The sequence below is a fragment of the Lissotriton vulgaris genome, chromosome 11, assembly GCF_964263255.1.
Source record: "Lissotriton vulgaris chromosome 11, aLisVul1.2, whole genome shotgun sequence".
NCBI classification, from domain to species: domain Eukaryota; kingdom Metazoa; phylum Chordata; class Amphibia; order Caudata; family Salamandridae; genus Lissotriton; species Lissotriton vulgaris.
Genome location: NC_141699.1, coordinates 729629637 through 729646244, shown reverse-complemented (window position 1 = coordinate 729646244; position 16608 = coordinate 729629637). Strand labels below are relative to the sequence as shown.

The 16608-nt window shown below is 44.5% G+C and overlaps 1 protein-coding gene across 23 annotated transcripts in view; it reads left to right on the top strand.

Annotated features, from left to right (window-relative positions):
* The window catches only part of DGKD (diacylglycerol kinase delta), a 1053390-nt gene that overhangs the window by 997509 nt on the left and 39273 nt on the right, over positions 1-16608 (top strand). For 16 of the 23 annotated variants that reach the window (XM_086943829.1, XM_086943828.1, XM_086943831.1 and 13 more), the window contains 2 exons: positions 10925-11044; positions 12511-12628. In XM_086943829.1, coding sequence (XP_086799955.1) covers positions 10925-11044; positions 12511-12628 — 238 coding nt within the window. The remainder of the gene's footprint in view (positions 1-10924; positions 11045-12510; positions 12629-16608) is intronic. The other 7 variants (XM_086943836.1, XM_086943837.1, XM_086943827.1 and 4 more) reach the window with 1 other exon arrangement.

Sequence of the window (16608 nt, the reverse complement as noted above, 5' to 3'; positions counted from 1 at the left end):
TAGCACTGGTGAAGGAGACCCGGCTCTACCAGAAGGGGCAAGCTCGGACAGTGAGAACACCGAGCAAAATTATGGGCATGATGGCATCATGCATACACCTAGTGACAAATGTGCGGCTGCACATGAGACCCTTACAGGAATGGCTACAAGAACAATGGTCACAAGCTACAGGTCGTTGGGAGGATCTAGTGGTTGTAACGCACGCAGTGCAGAAAGAAATGGCATGGTGGAACATGAGGAACATAACGAGTGGGAGCTCAATGCACAGGAAACAAGGAGGTTGTTCGACAGGTGGGGAACACCGTCGGTGGACCTATTTGCAACACGCCAGAATGCAAAACGCCAAAACTTAGCATCCAGGCTGCCAGAGGAGGGGTCCCTGGGGTATGCCCTATGGATAGACTGGTCGAGGACATTTGCTTACGCTTTTCCCCCGATACCACTGATGCACAGAGTACTCAGCAAGTGCAGAGAGAGCAACATGACACTGATACTGGTGGCACCGCAGTGGGCCAGGCAGACATGGTACTCGCAGATCATGGAGATGACACAGAGTGCACCCCACAGATTCGGGAGAAGGAAAGACCTACTCTCCATGCAAAACGGGGAGTGCTGCACCCAGAGCCAGAGAGCCTGAGCTTAGTAGCATGGCTCCTGAGGACATAGAGTTTGCGCATCTGAAACTGCCAGAGAGCACCCTAAGGGTACTTCGGGAGGCACGAAGGCCCAGCACAAAGAAGGTGCTATGTATCAAAATGGAAGAGATTTACATTGTGGTGCAGGAGAGAAAAACATCACAACAAAATGCAAAAGGACTCAACAGTGCTAAGATACCTCACACACCTGCTCGACAAGAACCTAAGTTCATCCTCATTGAGAGTTCACTTGGCAGCAATAGTCGCTTACACAAGAGGAGAAACTTGTAGGAGTTTCTTCACATCACAAGTGATTAAGAGATTCCTGGAAGGTGCAAAGAGGATCGCACCACCAAAGCGGGTGCCGCCGCCTGCAAGGAACCTTAACCTAGTCCTAATGGAGCTCATGAAACACCCCTTCGAGCCAATCCATAGGGCATCCCTAGAGATGCTGACCAAGAAAACCGCTTTCCTGGTAGCAATAACCTCACTGCGCAGAGTAAGCGAGCTACAGGCACTAACGCTATAGGAACCCTACATACAGATCCACAATGATAGGGTGGTAATGTGGACGGACCCACACTTCATGCCAAAGGAGGTGTCAAGGTTCCACATGAACCAGACCATACAAATACCTAGTTTCTTCCAGAAACCGGCCACAAGAGCTGAACAAGCTCTGCACACCCTAGAAGCCAGAAGGGCGGTCATGCACTACATTGAGAGAACAAAGGAACACAGGAAGACAAAACAGTTCTTTGTGTCTTCGGCAAAGAGTTTCATGGGGAAACCAGTAAGTAAAGGAACAATTGCGAGATGGATCGCACAAACAATACAGTTCTGCTACAGGCAGGCAGGACAGGAACTGGAAGGAGGGACACGTGCCCACTCTACCAGGAAAAAGGGGGTTACAATAGCCTTCCTAGCTAACACCCATTCAGGATATATGCCTGGCGGCAACCTGGGCTTCAGTGCACACTTTCACAAAGCACTACTGTGTGGATATACAGATGAACAAGGAAGCACAAGTCGGACAAAAGGTGCTTCAGCACATATTCAATAAAAAACGCTCATCTTCCACCCAGCCGCCACAAACATGAGAAACCGCCACAAAGTCTATGCACAGCATAGTGAATCCAGAAAGATTCACGCTGCAAAACAAATAGTTTCTTACCTGTCGGTGTAGTTTTGCAGCTTGAAGATCTTTCTGGATTCACTAGCAAACCCACCCACCTCCGCCAGAAAGATGAGGCTGGAGAGAAAAGGGGGTTTAAACAAAGACAATACTTGGAAAAACAAACCTTAGAGGTTAAAGCGGTGAATAATTTAGTTGAACATTGCCATAACTTGGGTAACAGAACGATTACGAGAAAAAAGAATCCGAAGATGGCGCCCAAGAGTGGGAGCTTCCGCATGAAGCATGCCGACGTCACCAGAAATACACCGAAAGGTGGGACGTCGACGCCCACCTGGGCTACGGAAAAAAAAAAAAGACTATGATTCCGGACCAACCACAAGACCAGGGAATAATGCACAGCATAGTGAATCCAGAAAGATCTTCAAGCTGCAAAACTACACCGACAGGTAAGAAACTATTCGTTTTCCATAGTCTCCAGGGGCTTCTATGTATGATCAGTGTTGATGGCATCCAGTGGTCCATGCACCCCGCTGGCCAATGTCAGAGATGCTTAACATCTTTTTACCTGCAGAAATTCTGGAACTGTACTTCATAGGAAAATCGGTCAGATTGTTACTTTTCCTGTTCATGGCTGCAAAAGAGGTACACATGAGTCCTAGGAGAAAGGTAGGAAGTTCCTATTGGAAGTTCACTCAGTAGTTTGAGCGTGGCTGAGTGGAGAAGTGGTATTGTGGCTCTCATGCCATATATTACAGCGCACCCATGCATATATTTCATGCTATTCTCAAGTACAGTTCTATCCTGAGGATCTAACATACACACACATATTCATCAAAACAAACACACCCACTACCGCCTCATTAAATGCAGTCCATAACAAACAACACTTAATCACAGGGAATAAAAGGCCCTAGGGTTAGATTTACGAAGTTTCTTCTTAGTCATATAAGACAGTTTAGAATGAGTGTTCTTCTTTAATGACATTTCCAAGCATGTATAGTAAAAGGGAATACCCCTACACAAGCAATTGTTACTTAATTCACATTCTCATACTACAAGCTTCAACGTTCTATGCTAGCAGAAAATATAGAAATGAAGTATGGCATTCGGTGCCGGAAATGAGGGTGATCCAGCCGTATCCCTGATCTCTTGACTGGGTGAGAGTATTCTGCTTAATTCAGAAACTCTGTCCATCACCACCCCTGTTGTTTAATTATTTTGTCCACCATAAGCGTGGAAGGGTATACTCAGACGTGAGTCCCTAGCTCATTGCACCATCAGGATTCAAGCAAGCCGGGCCGAAGACGGCTGAAATGCCAGAAACCGGTCCCCGGTAGCTTGTTTCCTTCCCAGTGAAAGAATTGGCTTGGTAGTTTAGTTTGCCCTGTTCCCATGATACACTGGGCCAGGGACAGACTAATTTGCATATAGCCAGGTTCTGAGCTGGGATGGTGCAGTGAGCTAAAAAACGGTGTTGGATTAAGCCCTGATCTCTTGACTGGGTGAGAGTATTCTGCTTAATTCAGAAACTCTGTCCATCACCACCCCTGTTGTTTAATTATTTTGTCCACCATAAGCGTGGAAGGGTATACTCAGACCTGAGTCCCTAGCTCATTGCACCATCAGGATTCAAGCAAGCCGGGCCGAAGACGGCTGAAATGCCAGAAACCGGTCCCCGGTAGCTTGTTTCCTTCCCAGTGAAAGAATTGGCTTGGTAGTTTGGTTTGCCCTGTTCCCATGATACACTGGGCCAGGGACAGACTCATTTGCATATAGCCAGGTTCTGAGCTGGGATGGTGCAGTGAGCTAAAAAACGGTGTTGGATTAAGCCCTGATCTCTTGACTGGGTGAGAGTATTCTGCTTAATTCAGAAACTCTGTCCATCACCACCCCTGTTGTTTAATTATTTTGTCCACCATAAGCGTGGAAGGGTATACTCAGACGTGAGTCCCTAGCTCATTGCACCATCAGGATTCAAGCAAGCCGGGCCGAAGACGGCTGAAATGCCAGAAACCGGTCCCCGGTAGCTTGTTTCCTTCCCAGTGAAAGAATTGGCTTGGTAGTTTGGTTTGCCCTGTTCCCATGATACACTGGGCCAGGGGAAGACTAATTTGCATATAGCCAGGTTCTGAGCTGGGATGGTGCAGTGAGCTAAAAAACGGTGTTGATTAAGCCCAGATCTCTTGACTGGGTGAGAGTATTCTGCTTAATTCAGAAACTCTGTCCATCACCACCCCTGTTGTTTAAGTATCCCACATATGGCAGATATTATTGAGCCAGATCCTGGATCTGGATGGCCCTAGTGGAATATCCCAAATTTGTTGTGATGTAATTTTCAGACTCTGGGACACTTTGTCTGCTTTCTGTTCAGAGCAGAAACATGCAGATGGTAAAGGGACTGTCTTATTTTCAGCTGGGCCTAAAACAAAGGTCTAATTTAAAGGGTCATCAGAGTATCATTCTAGCTAGGAGCTATCTGAACTCTTAACACCTAGAAGATGATGTAATGGAGGAAACAAAGGCTCAGAGAGTGTTATTGCTTCACAAATACTTAAGAGAAACTATGATTTGCAGGTAGATTTTTGACTTGTAACCCCTGTATGTAAGAGATATGCATGCATTGTAAGAACGTCAGATGTATCTGATGTATATGTATGAATAATTACACATATAAAGGTTTAAGGAACCCTAATTTATTTTTTATTGAATCTTTTATAGCACTACACATCCGAATGTAGGGTGTCAGAGTGCGTTACATCACAGGCATACATTATACAGAGACAATCTATCATATTAATGCATATATCAGTGTACAGGAAATGTTACATAAAATAATGAGGGTTACAAGGTATTCGAAAACATGTTATTTTTACTGGTAGGCATTGTATGTAAAGAGTCCATGATCGGGAGAAATACAAAGTCAGGAGTTAAAATGCAAAACAGTGGTTGGGGTTGACTGTAATAATGCAACTTTATTATCACCCACATTAACATTTTTTAGCAACTTAATAATAATGCCAGATTGAAAAAACAATAAGGTTCTAAATCCATGACTTGCAGTTCGCATGCAACTCCTTGATTCAGTTCATAGCTCACTGTGCTATGTTAGAAGGGTTGTAACTTATGAACTGCAAGTAACAAAAGAATCCATGGGTCAAAAGCAGTAGCTCACATATCTATCTAAATAAAATACAAATCTGTGATCTGCATGGTAAACAGTGTAATTTACAGCAGGTGCTTTAACCATTTCTGCTACCTCACCGGGGCGTTGCTTGGTCAGTAAGACTGTTGGGGGGAGCTTCTGATTTTTCTGCAATCACGGCAGCATACTATTTCAATCATTATATGATAAGCAGTGCATGTGGAGGGCTTAAAGGCCAGTGGAAGGGAAAAGGAGTGTGGATCGTGAGGGGATACTTAAAACATAGTATTTTGGAAAATAACCTGTGTTAAGACCCTCAAAACAGAGACAGAGTGAATGTGTGTGCTTTTGTCTGAGTGCGTATTTACAAACCTCAGGTGATATCCGAGAGACACCTTACCATACCGGACTGAAATCTCCTGTACCCAACTATTCAGTAAAAAAATACATCTATTAGGGGGTGTAACACCCCTTAACACTTCCCCTGAAGCTACAGCCCCAGCAACTTCATGAGCCAAAACTGTGACAAGATAAAACACATATCTCTCCAGCAAGTGCATTAACCACCATTATTTTCCCATGAAAATCTCATTAATACAATGATCTCTGGAGCAGGTGTCTAAACCCTTGTGTGCAGATAGGGGAATCCTTTGTCTCTGTGTCTAGTCCGTCCCACTACAGATGTGGCATTGGGGATTCTACATCTCGCCACATCTGGGCACTAAAGTCAGTTCCTTTCTTTCTGCACCTTTCCATGCAGATCCAAAGTTGCTCCCTTGAGTCTGTCAGACTCAAAAAATATTTCCAGTGTGTGAAAGCCATGTCCCCTCCTACAAATAACTGGATTTATACTGTGTAAGGTTTGCAATAAGCAGATATCGGTGACAGACCGACACTAGGTTTATGTCTGAGCTCCAAGCACAGTTTGGCGACATGTGATAAGAGCACTAAGACTAACCACGACTGTGTAGCCAAGCTGTACATTGCAGAACATCCACAGAATTTGAAAAAGGACCCAGTTGATGCCGAGAGCACGGGCCTGCTACACGGGGCATTTCGGTGATGGGTCATTCTCAAAATCAAGATCATCAGGTAAGTCCAAATAGAGGAACAAACATAAGAAGTGAAAGGAGTCTGACGGCTCTCCCTTGTCCCACCATTCCCAACACGCAGAGTTGCAGATGCCCTGGGCACCAAGATATTTAACAACAAGGGGTGGTGATGGACAGAGTTTCTGAATTAAGCAGAATACTCTCACCCAGTCAAGAGATCAGGGCTAGATCCAACACCGTTTTTTAGCTCACTGCACCATCCCAGTTCAGAACCTGGCTATATGCAAATTAGTCTGTTCCTGTCCCAGTGCATGATGGGAACAGGGCAAACCAAACTACCAAGCCAATTCTTACACTGGGAAGGAAACAAGCTTCCGGGCACCAAGAGGCAGCGAAATCAGCCCCAACGTCAGAACTGTCTGTCATAGACCCCCAAATGGTCTGTCTGTGGTGTCTGAAACGAGACCACGACTCTTAAGACCTGCGCAGATTGCAGGCCTATGAATCCGAAGACCATCTGTGAGTGGGCCATTAAGCTTCTGGCTGTTCGTCATGCAATTCCGCACCACTCCAGGTCCTGTTCGTGAGGGATGTACCAGGAATGCTCTCAGTTACTTGTGTTGTCATTGTTGTGCTATCAGACTTCTTCAGGCAAGTCACTCAAGAAGTCTAAGTGCTTTTCGACTTCTCTGCTCTAGTCTCATTCATTGGATGAAGTGTGGGAGCAATGCCACAAGTCTAGGCCATGCTCCCTGGTCGTCCCTTTGGAGGTTGTGCCTTACACTGAGTGTGCGTCACGCTGACCTGAATTTCCCCGAGCCAGAGGTACACTCGTTCAACTTCAAGGATTTTATGGAGCCATGAGCCACGTGCCTTCTTGCCCCATGGCTTTGGGGGGTCTCTTGCTAGGGCTCCACCTGTAGATTAAACCTTGTTTAGGATCCGTTGGTAGATCTGGATCCATACTGGATGCAGCTTCACAACCTCCTCTGAAGACCGTTTTAGTGGCGCGTTTTAGTGGCGCTATCAATCCCATCATGATTCCTGATACAGAGCTAGACCAGTGTTGGCCAACGCAGGCTCTGGTGCTGAGCAGGCACATGGCCTTAAGTGGAGATGGAGCTCCATGGAGGAGGTCCTGAGAGACTTCAGAGGTCAGGACACCCCACCAGACTTCGGCTTTCTCTGTCCTCCCACAGTGGCTCTGGAGGAAGGGGCTTCCTTTGTGATGGTGGTCCAGAGAGCAGCTAATGTCATGGACCTTCAGCTGCCCACAGTTTAGGTCAAGATCAATGGGCCTCATTATGAATTTGATGCTCCGATGGACCACCAAATCCACGGTGGCGGTGCGGCTACCGCCGCATCGTTGGTCGGACCGCCCTACTACAAGTAGGCTGGTTGGACTGCCATTGGACCACGGCTGCCGCCAGGGTTCCACAATCCCTAGCGGTCTTGCAGCGGTCTGAGGCCTCTCATATGCTGGTGGTGCTGCTGCGGCACCACCAAGAATATTGGGAGTTTCCTCACTGCCACAGTTTTCATGGCGGTGAGCCCGCCATGAACTGTGTCGGTGAGGAAACAAAGGGGGTCCTACATGCCCCCCTGTTGCCTCTGCGCCATGGGATGCATGCAGGGGGGCACATGGTGTATCCCCCCCTGTATGCATGCACCCCCAGTTCCCACAGGGCATGGACTTGACAGTCCATGCCCTGCAGGAACTTGCAATGGCATTCCCATTACTTTGCCTTGCTAAGGCTTCCGTATGAGCCTTACCACTGCCACACTGCCAAAGTCATAATAATGCCCCAGTGAGAGTCTTGACAGAGGCGCTTCATCCTAGGGTGTCCCCATCAAGACCCTTACTCCCTTTTAATGAAGCCCTCACTGATGTCCTGCTCAGGGCCTGGGCCATGCCCACACAGGCACTTTTGTGCACACGTATGTCTTCCGCTCCATCACCCCATGCTCAGAGACCCAGCCTTCCTTACCCAACATCCCACCCTTACAAGGCTGGCTCAGCCTCCAAGATAAATCCCATATGTACACTACCACACCACCGGATAGGGAATCCAAAAGGCTGAATACCTTTTGAAAGAGGATTTTACACTTTTACCAGCTTGGCACTGCAGTCGCTAAACACTACATGCTCATTGGGTCGTTATTCCCAAACTGTGTGGGATACAGTTGTGCAAGTGCTGCCTATAGTCTTGGAGGAGGCTAGAACCATACTCTCTCGAGCTATTGCTGATGAGAGAGGTGCGGCATAGTACACGATCATCAGATGCAGATTGAAGACAGCCGTTGGGCAGAGCCATTGCTGCCACGGTGGTACACCATCATCAAGCCTGGCTGAAAACAATTGGCTGTTTAGGGAATGTCCAGGCAACTCCTAAAGATACGCCCTTTGATCAGCTTTGCCCTTTTCACCCTAGCCACCAATGCTTCTAGGCATCTCAGTCCTTTTTATTGCTGCAGACGTGCCTCCCACAAGCCTCGTATAAACCAGGGCTAGAGAGGGGGACCAATCAGCCCCCTGCACCCACCCGACCCCCATCAGCCTCAGCGTCAAAGTCTCTTTAGTTTGCCCTCATACTATCATGGGCACCCGGTTGGTGGCAGGATTTCATACCATCTGTTCAATGTTGGGAGATTACTTTGAACAAATGGGTGCTCCGGAATGTCCAGCAGACCCAGTCACTGATGCTGCCGTCCTCCGATCGGCTGGTGAAGAACCACCTTTAAGTTTTGTGACAGAAAGTATTAGCTCTTCAGGCCAAAGGAGCCATTGAGATAGTGCGGGCATTAGAAGTTGGTGTGGTTGCTATTTCTGCTACTTTATGGTGCCGAAGAAGGATGGAGGACTCAGTCATATCCTAAATCTACACCCTCTAAATTCTTTCCTGAAAAAGGAAAAGTTCAAAATTCTCACTTTTGCTCAAGTACTGTCTGCACTTGACCCTAGAGAGTGGGTGGTAGCGTTGGACTTGCAGGATGCCTACTTTCATATTCTCGGCCTGCATACTTTACATTACATGTGGCTCATGGTAGGCCAAGAGCATTATCATTTTACTCACCTCCTCTTTGATCTTACTACCGCCCCAGGCATTCACCAAGCTTATGGCGTGGTTGCAGCGCATCTGTCGGAGATAAAGGGTGCCAGACTTCTCCTACCTCAACAACTGGCTGTTGAAGGTGGAATTGCCTCAGGCAGTTGTCTCCCGTTGCCAGACCATGGCGGCCCCTCTACGGTGGACCTGCTGCATTCACTGAGGTTTGCTATTAACGTGCCGAAGTCACACCGGAGTCCCTCTCAGATGCTCAATTCATCTGAGCTATCCATGGATACAGTATAGTTTCAGGCTTATCCTCCAAAACAGCGAGCCAAGGATATTCAAGCTATGATTCCAATGTTTCAGTCTCTATCCTGGATTTCGGTGAGACTGACGCTGAGGCTGCTGAGTCTGCTGAGTCTTATGGCCTTCTGCATCATGCTGGAAAAACAAGCTTGTTGGCACATGCATGCTCTGCAGTGGCATCTGAAGTCCCAATGGGCACTCCATCAGGGGATTCTCTCTGAGCTGGTCGACATATAGGGGGAACTGCAAATCAGCTGCAGTAGTGGCTCACGAACAGCAATTGGATCAGCAGTACACTACTTTCCCTTCCCCATCCAGAACTTACACCTGTGACAGATGTGCTACCTCTGGGTTGGGGTGGACATCTGGGAGAGGTGGAGATCAGAGGACACTCATCTCCGACAGAATTTCCGCTCCACATAAACCTTTTGGGACTGAGAGCTGTTTGCCTGGCATTGAATACCTTTATTCTAGCCATCAAGGGAAGACTGCTTCAGGTGTTTACAAACAACACCATCATCATGTGGCATTACAACAAGCAGAACAAGGTGGAGTTGTGGATCCTATGTCTAGATGCTTTGCGTCTCTGGACATGGCTGGAACGTCAGAGCATTTTCCTGGTAGTTCAGCAACTGGTGGGCTCTCTGTACGCCATAGCAGACTAACTCAGCAGTCGATGCCTCGCAAATCACAAATGGTGTCTCCATTCAGAGGTGGTGCAAGGTCTCTTCAGAGATTGGGGAGAACCTTGGTTAGATCTATTTGCCACTGCTCAGTGTCAGTACTATTGCGTGCTGTTCAAAGGCAGCTCTTGCTGGGAGACGCATTCAGTATTGAATGGAGTTCAGTACTCCTGTTCGCCTTTCCACTGACACCACTGCTGGCCAATGTTCTTAAGAAGATCAGAACAAACAGGTTTCCAAGTTATCTTAGTGGCTCTGGATTGGGTCAGGAGAGTCTGGTATCCTTCATTCTCCAGTATTGGTGGGTCTTTCATAGATTCAAATGCTTGAATATTCCCCGTCGCCGAATGAGAGTCCCACGGTACATAACATAGCAATGTAGTAATAACATAAATATCTGTGCATAAAATAAAGGATAAACCATAGAGTTTTTATAGCTAGACAATTTGTCACTTCTATGAGGTATCATAGTCATTATGTTGGTCCAAATTCCGGCCAATCAGGCGTCAATACCCTCCTAGAATGTTCTCCACAGAGGCTGAGGCCCTCAGATTTTCGTAGCACAAGAGTGATATAGAGCCAAGCGAAGAAGAGAACCTCTGACGGGAGGAGGGTGGGTCGCATGTGAATCTTTGTTAATAAATTCCATACATGCAACCATTTAGAAACCAGATAGGAAGAAATGCTCCAAGGATACACCAACATATTGATCAGTAGAGAAAAGGGGATACAAAAGTAATTTGTACAAAACTGATGAAAAGTTATTAGCTGTTCACTCTTTTCCCGAGCCTGTCATTTATGTGCTCTGGTGCTTTCTGTTGCTCACACTTCAGTAACATAATCCCCAGGCACCGGTCTTTCAGCAGTCATTCACACTCCTTTGTTACTGCCTCACAGCAGTGTGTTCTTTTCTTTCTGCAGGAGCTGGATCCTCCCCAGAAAGAGCAGCTTGTATCGTCTCTCAAAAACATGGACCTGGAAATGAAAAAAGTGTCTGAAATCCCCTGGCTCTGGAATCTCATGGAACCTGGTGATGACGAGGTGAAGACCTAGAAAAAGAATTACAGCTACTACTACTTGGGAGACACTGTGTGTAACCAGACCCATCACGTCCTTTTTAAGGGCACTTAACCATGTGACAGATTTGTACTTACCTTATGCCGAGACAGCTATGGTGCTGCCTACATTATTCATTATTGCCATTCCAGTGTATTGTTCTGCAGAGAACAGCAGAGCCAATCTGTGCTATATACCAAGGGATCTTAATACCCCTTTTTGGAAAGTTATTGTGAAAAGTCATATGTAACATTTGATGTGTTAAATCAGATTACCTTGAGTATTCGCCATTTCTGAATGCCCCCTCAGGGTCCAGCTCTTGGCTGTGTGGTTTTATTACCACTGAGATACAGTTCTACCCAGTAATGGTATCTGCAGGGACATGAATTCATTGCCATATTACCAGGTTGCTCTTAACTAGGGCCTATGTGTAGTGTAAATAGGTAAATAGTCGGACTGAACTATTCCATTATCTAACAAAAATTTGATCTGCACTCATAATCTGGATATGGTCTAACTATTCCTTTCAAACAGGCAGTCTGAAATTGTACACTTTCTTGCATGGCAGCTTTAAACACCTGCACATTCCTGTGCTACAAAGTTGGCCTTGAGTTTCAGATGATTCTGTAGAGAATTCTAACAGGTCTGCTTGACAACTCTCTAGACAGTCTGATTATCAGAGAGCACATGCTCAGTAATTGTTTTCCGGGGTTACGCCAACACCTGTTTGAGTGTGGGCTCTCTGATCCCAGGGAGCTTGCACGGAAGGCAGACCTCTGGGTAAGTGCCAGAGGATCTGAAGAAGCATTGGGGAGTGATCCTGAAGGAAATGGCTCAAGGACTCGTTCAGTTCCCTGTAGATTTCACCTTCCTTACTCATGCACTCTCCCTCCTCATGCAGCTTATAGACCGGGACTCTGCAACCTCTCTGACTATGATCTTGCACTCAGACTTCTGCAAATTATACACTAGCTCTTATACCTCTCATCCAACAGCATGGCAGCACTCACACATTTCCCTGCACCCTTTGCTCTGCAACTCAACACATTGGTATGGAGTGCAGTCTTGTGTACTCGTAATACTTGCATACCTTTGGCCTCTACTCTTTGGCCTTTGCAGAAAGTCAGCCTACATTTCTTCACCTATCTACCAGTCATAATCCTCCTCTCCAGGAATGCAGTCACATCTCTCTACAAACTGTCGGTTTGCATTCTCATGTTACCTTCCTGCTGTCAGCTTCATGACTCAGGCCACCACACCTGCCTACATATAGATAGTTTTGTACTTTCTCACAGACTACTCATCTTGCGACAGTAACCATACTATAATTCACACATGACTTTAGGCAGTCAAAAAGACACGTCATCTGCTACACCACGTTGGTGGATGTGGTTCACTGGGAAAACTCCTTGCTCCTCCGTGTATTGACATTTCTCTGTCCTGTTTTGCAGAACCGGCTGTCAGATTTTTCAAAACGCAGTCGAAGTGGAAAATTCCGGCTGGTCAACAAGTTTAAAAAGGAGAAAAACAGCAAGAACAAGGAGACCCAAAGTAACTTAGAACATCCGGGTATCAACAGCCCATTTTGGCATTCATCTATTCATGACTTATGTTTCTTTGGACACTGTCTCCGTAACATTACATGTTATTCTGCTCTTACTACACAACACAGCTACAACAGCTGTCACTCCATACAGCTCTTTCGATAGTAGCTGTGTCTGTAATTCTGTTACTCTGCACTTCTTACAGATACTGTCTATGACACCTTTGTACTGCTCCCCCGAAAATCGTTGTGGTGTATTTTGTATTTTAAACTGCCTTACCTACAACAGATGTCTCCTTACCACACTACATCACACATTTGCAAAAGCTTTCTCTTTACCCTTTATTGCTTTACTTCCCACATTTCAATACAGTTGTTCATTTTATTCATCAGCTTTGTCATCCCTCTCTCTGACAACTGGTCCCATTTTTGCATTGCTCTTCTTCAGGTTGTGTCTTTTCTCTTTTGCCTCACCTTCTCTGTCAGATGTCTCAGACTTCTTTCTAACACATATGTAGTGTTCTGTTGATGTGACATATGTTATGTTGTTGCATGAGGGGTGGAGGCAGGGCATTGTTCAGCTTAATGTTATTGGTCATAGCTCATATGCTCAAAGCCAGCTGACCTGTCTGTCTCCCAAATGTATTGATTTTGTTTCCTCCATCACTTGCTTTTCTCCCTGTGTCTGCCAGAGCGTATGAGAGGCTGCTATGGTGAGGGTGACAATGAGACCTTTGTTGCAATAAATAATTTGCTGCAACATCTTCAGGTACTCCTAGACTAGTGCTTAATTTGAGCCAGTGGTTACTTAATTCTCAGCACCAGCACTTACAACAGTCCACCACCTGGTGTCGATGTATTTTTCTGATGTTGTAGTGTTTAATAATTTAATATATGACTATCTACTGCCCAGGACATTCTTATAGCTTTGGGTGACCTTGAATACTCCTAATTGTCGTAGCACTTTTAGAAGTGTGATGGTTAGTAGTTTTGTGGGCACTGGCAGTGGCAATGGATTATGCAAGCTGCAGCGCATCCTGAGAAGTGGCCTGGCACTGACCTTTTAACAAAGTAGTTTAAACTAAAGGGGTTACGTCCATTAAGGGGGCCTGGTAAGACGCCTAATACTTTTTTCATAAAGAGATACCTGGCCACCAATTTCAGTACTGCTATTTAATTCTGCAGATTCAAAATACAACGCCATGAGTCATTGCACTATACTTTCATGATTGTATTGGTTCAACTTTATTTAAAACAACAATTCGTCATTCTAGGTGCATTGGAGGAATACACATTTCATTCAATGTAATATACATTAAAAAAATTATGTGAAGAACAGTATAACAAACATTTTTCGAAAAATTAATTAAAAAAAAAAAACACATTATGATCACATCATGTAATTACACCAGTCGAAAATGTAATAGTTGCCTGCCACCCTTAAGACTATTCTCTTATTGCAGTTTTATATAACGCTATGACAGGCAGACTGTGGGGAAAACTGTTTTTTGAAAAGAGTTTGCTCTCTTGGTATATTTTGTACTCTGACACCCTCACTAGAGTCCCATTCGATGTTGATCCCTCGCAGACAAACATGTACGCCGACGCGTTTCCAATCCCCTTTTGGCTTAAGGGATTATCATCAGGGCTTTGGACCACGGTGTAATCCTAGTAATTAACAAAATAATAAATAGTGAGTAGCAAACTTTTTACCTCCTTCTCTCTCTACTTTTAAATGGGCAAACTAAGCACATTTTATGGGTACCTTACATCTTGTCGTGCTGTTCTCTTATTAGTCCGTCTTCTGTACCTGGACCCAATCAAATTTATTGTATGAGTATGGGTGTTACAAGTTTGACTGTACTGGCTAGTCTTTACTCAGTCGTATTTTATTTTTTTTTATTTGGAAATAACTTACTGGAGTCTTCACGCATCTATTTCGATGACTCCCCACTCATATTCGTGTTTTTAAACACAGTCAGCATAGAATGGTTTTGGGCGCTTTAAATTCACCCTAAAAAACAAATTAATTTGGTTGTTTTAACCAAACGGAGTCACTCACTGTTAACGACATTAGGCGAGCTCTCAGTGGCATCTCTCTCACTTGTGGGAAAGATTCCTCTTCAGAAAAGGAAATTTCCTCTTTTTGGTTGCATTAGGAAGTAATGATGTCCCAAATGTCGAGGACGTAATTTCCTTTTCTGAAGAGGAATCTTTCCCACAAGTAAGAGAGATGCCACTGAGAGCTCGCCTAATGTCGTTAACAGTGAGTGACTCCGTTTGGTTAAACCGAACAAATTAATTTGTTTTTTGGGGTGAATTTAAAGCGCCCAAAACCATTCTATGCTGACTGTGTTTAAAAACACGAATATGAGTGGGGATTCATCAAAATAGATGCGTGAAGACTCCAGTAAGTTATTTCCAAATAAAAAATAATAAAATACGACTGAGTAAAGACTAGCCAGTACAGTCAGACTTGTAACACCCATACTTATACAATAAATTTGATTGTGTCCAGGTACAGAAGACAGATTAATAAGAGAAACACACGACAAGATATAAGGTACCCATAAAATGTGCTTAGTTTGCCCATTTAAAAGTAGAGAGAGAAGGAGGTAAAAAGTTTACTACTCATTATTTATTATTTTGTTAATTACTAGGATTACACCGTGGTTCAAAGCCCTGATGATAATCCCTTAAGCCAAAAGGGGATTGGAAACGGGTCGGCGTACATTTTTGTCTCCGAGGGATCAACATCGAATGGGACTCTAGTGAGGGTGTCAGAATACAAAATATACCCTGAGAGCAAACTCTTTTCAAAAAGCAGTTTTCCCCGCCGTCTGCCTTGCCTGTCATAGCGTTATATAAAACTGCAATAAGAGAATAGTCTTAAGGCTGGCAGGCAACTATAGAATTTTCGACTGGTGTAATTACATGATGTGATCATAATGTGTTTTTTTTTTTTTTTAAATTTGTTATAATGTTCTTCACATAATTTTTGAAATGTATATTACATTGAATGAAATGTGTATTCCTCCCATTCACCTAGAATGACGAATTGTTATTTTAAATCGGTTGAACCAATACAATCATGAAAGTATATAGTGCAATGACTCATGGCGTTGTATTTTGAATCTGCAGAATTAAGTAGCAGTACTGAAATTGGTGGCCAGGTATCTCTTTATGAAAAAGAAAAAAAAACTTTTAACAAAGTAAGCACTGTCCTAGGCTTAAAGTTTATATTTTATGTGGAGGTGGTCACGGTGTGATCCGTTTTCTGTCATTCATCAGTAGATTCTGGGCCTTGATTACTGGTAGCTTCCTGCAAAGCTGGTTCTCTCTCTCAAATCGGGTATCGTAATTGGTTGTTTTTGACATAGAAATCATTGGTTTTTTTTTATCTCTGCCCAGTTCTTGTTAATGTGCTTTTTTCCATCTTTTAGTCCATTACTAATATTTTTGAACACTGAACATGTTCAGGATCCAGGAGCAGTTTAACATATATAAAACTCGTCTTTAATGCATATGAATTTTGTTTTTTAAAGTAGGCCAATTAAATATTTGAACAGAATCATTTAGAGATAACTACCTCTGAATCCATTTTACTGTTCATTTTTACAAATGAAAGAAAGTACAATTCGAGAATATAGACAGTACCTGGTGACATTTGAGCTGAAGGAACATTCGTTGACAGACTACCCGAGCACAAAAGACAATATTTCATGGAAGTTGTCCACAAAGGCTTCTTTATTTGTGAAAAACACACAAAAAACCCTCGGGTCTAAGCTAACAAACAGGAAGGGTCAGCACAACCAGAAATATTCTCTTGAGCCCTTGGGGGAGTCCCTTTATTAGGACAAAATCCCTCACCCACCATAGGTGGCATCCTTCATCATTGGGATTCTACATGTGACATATAAACCTGGTCCCTCCACAGGCTACAACCCTCTCACTGAGAGGGAGGAGCTGAGGGACGTTCTGTTCCTAACATTAGGATATACTAAAT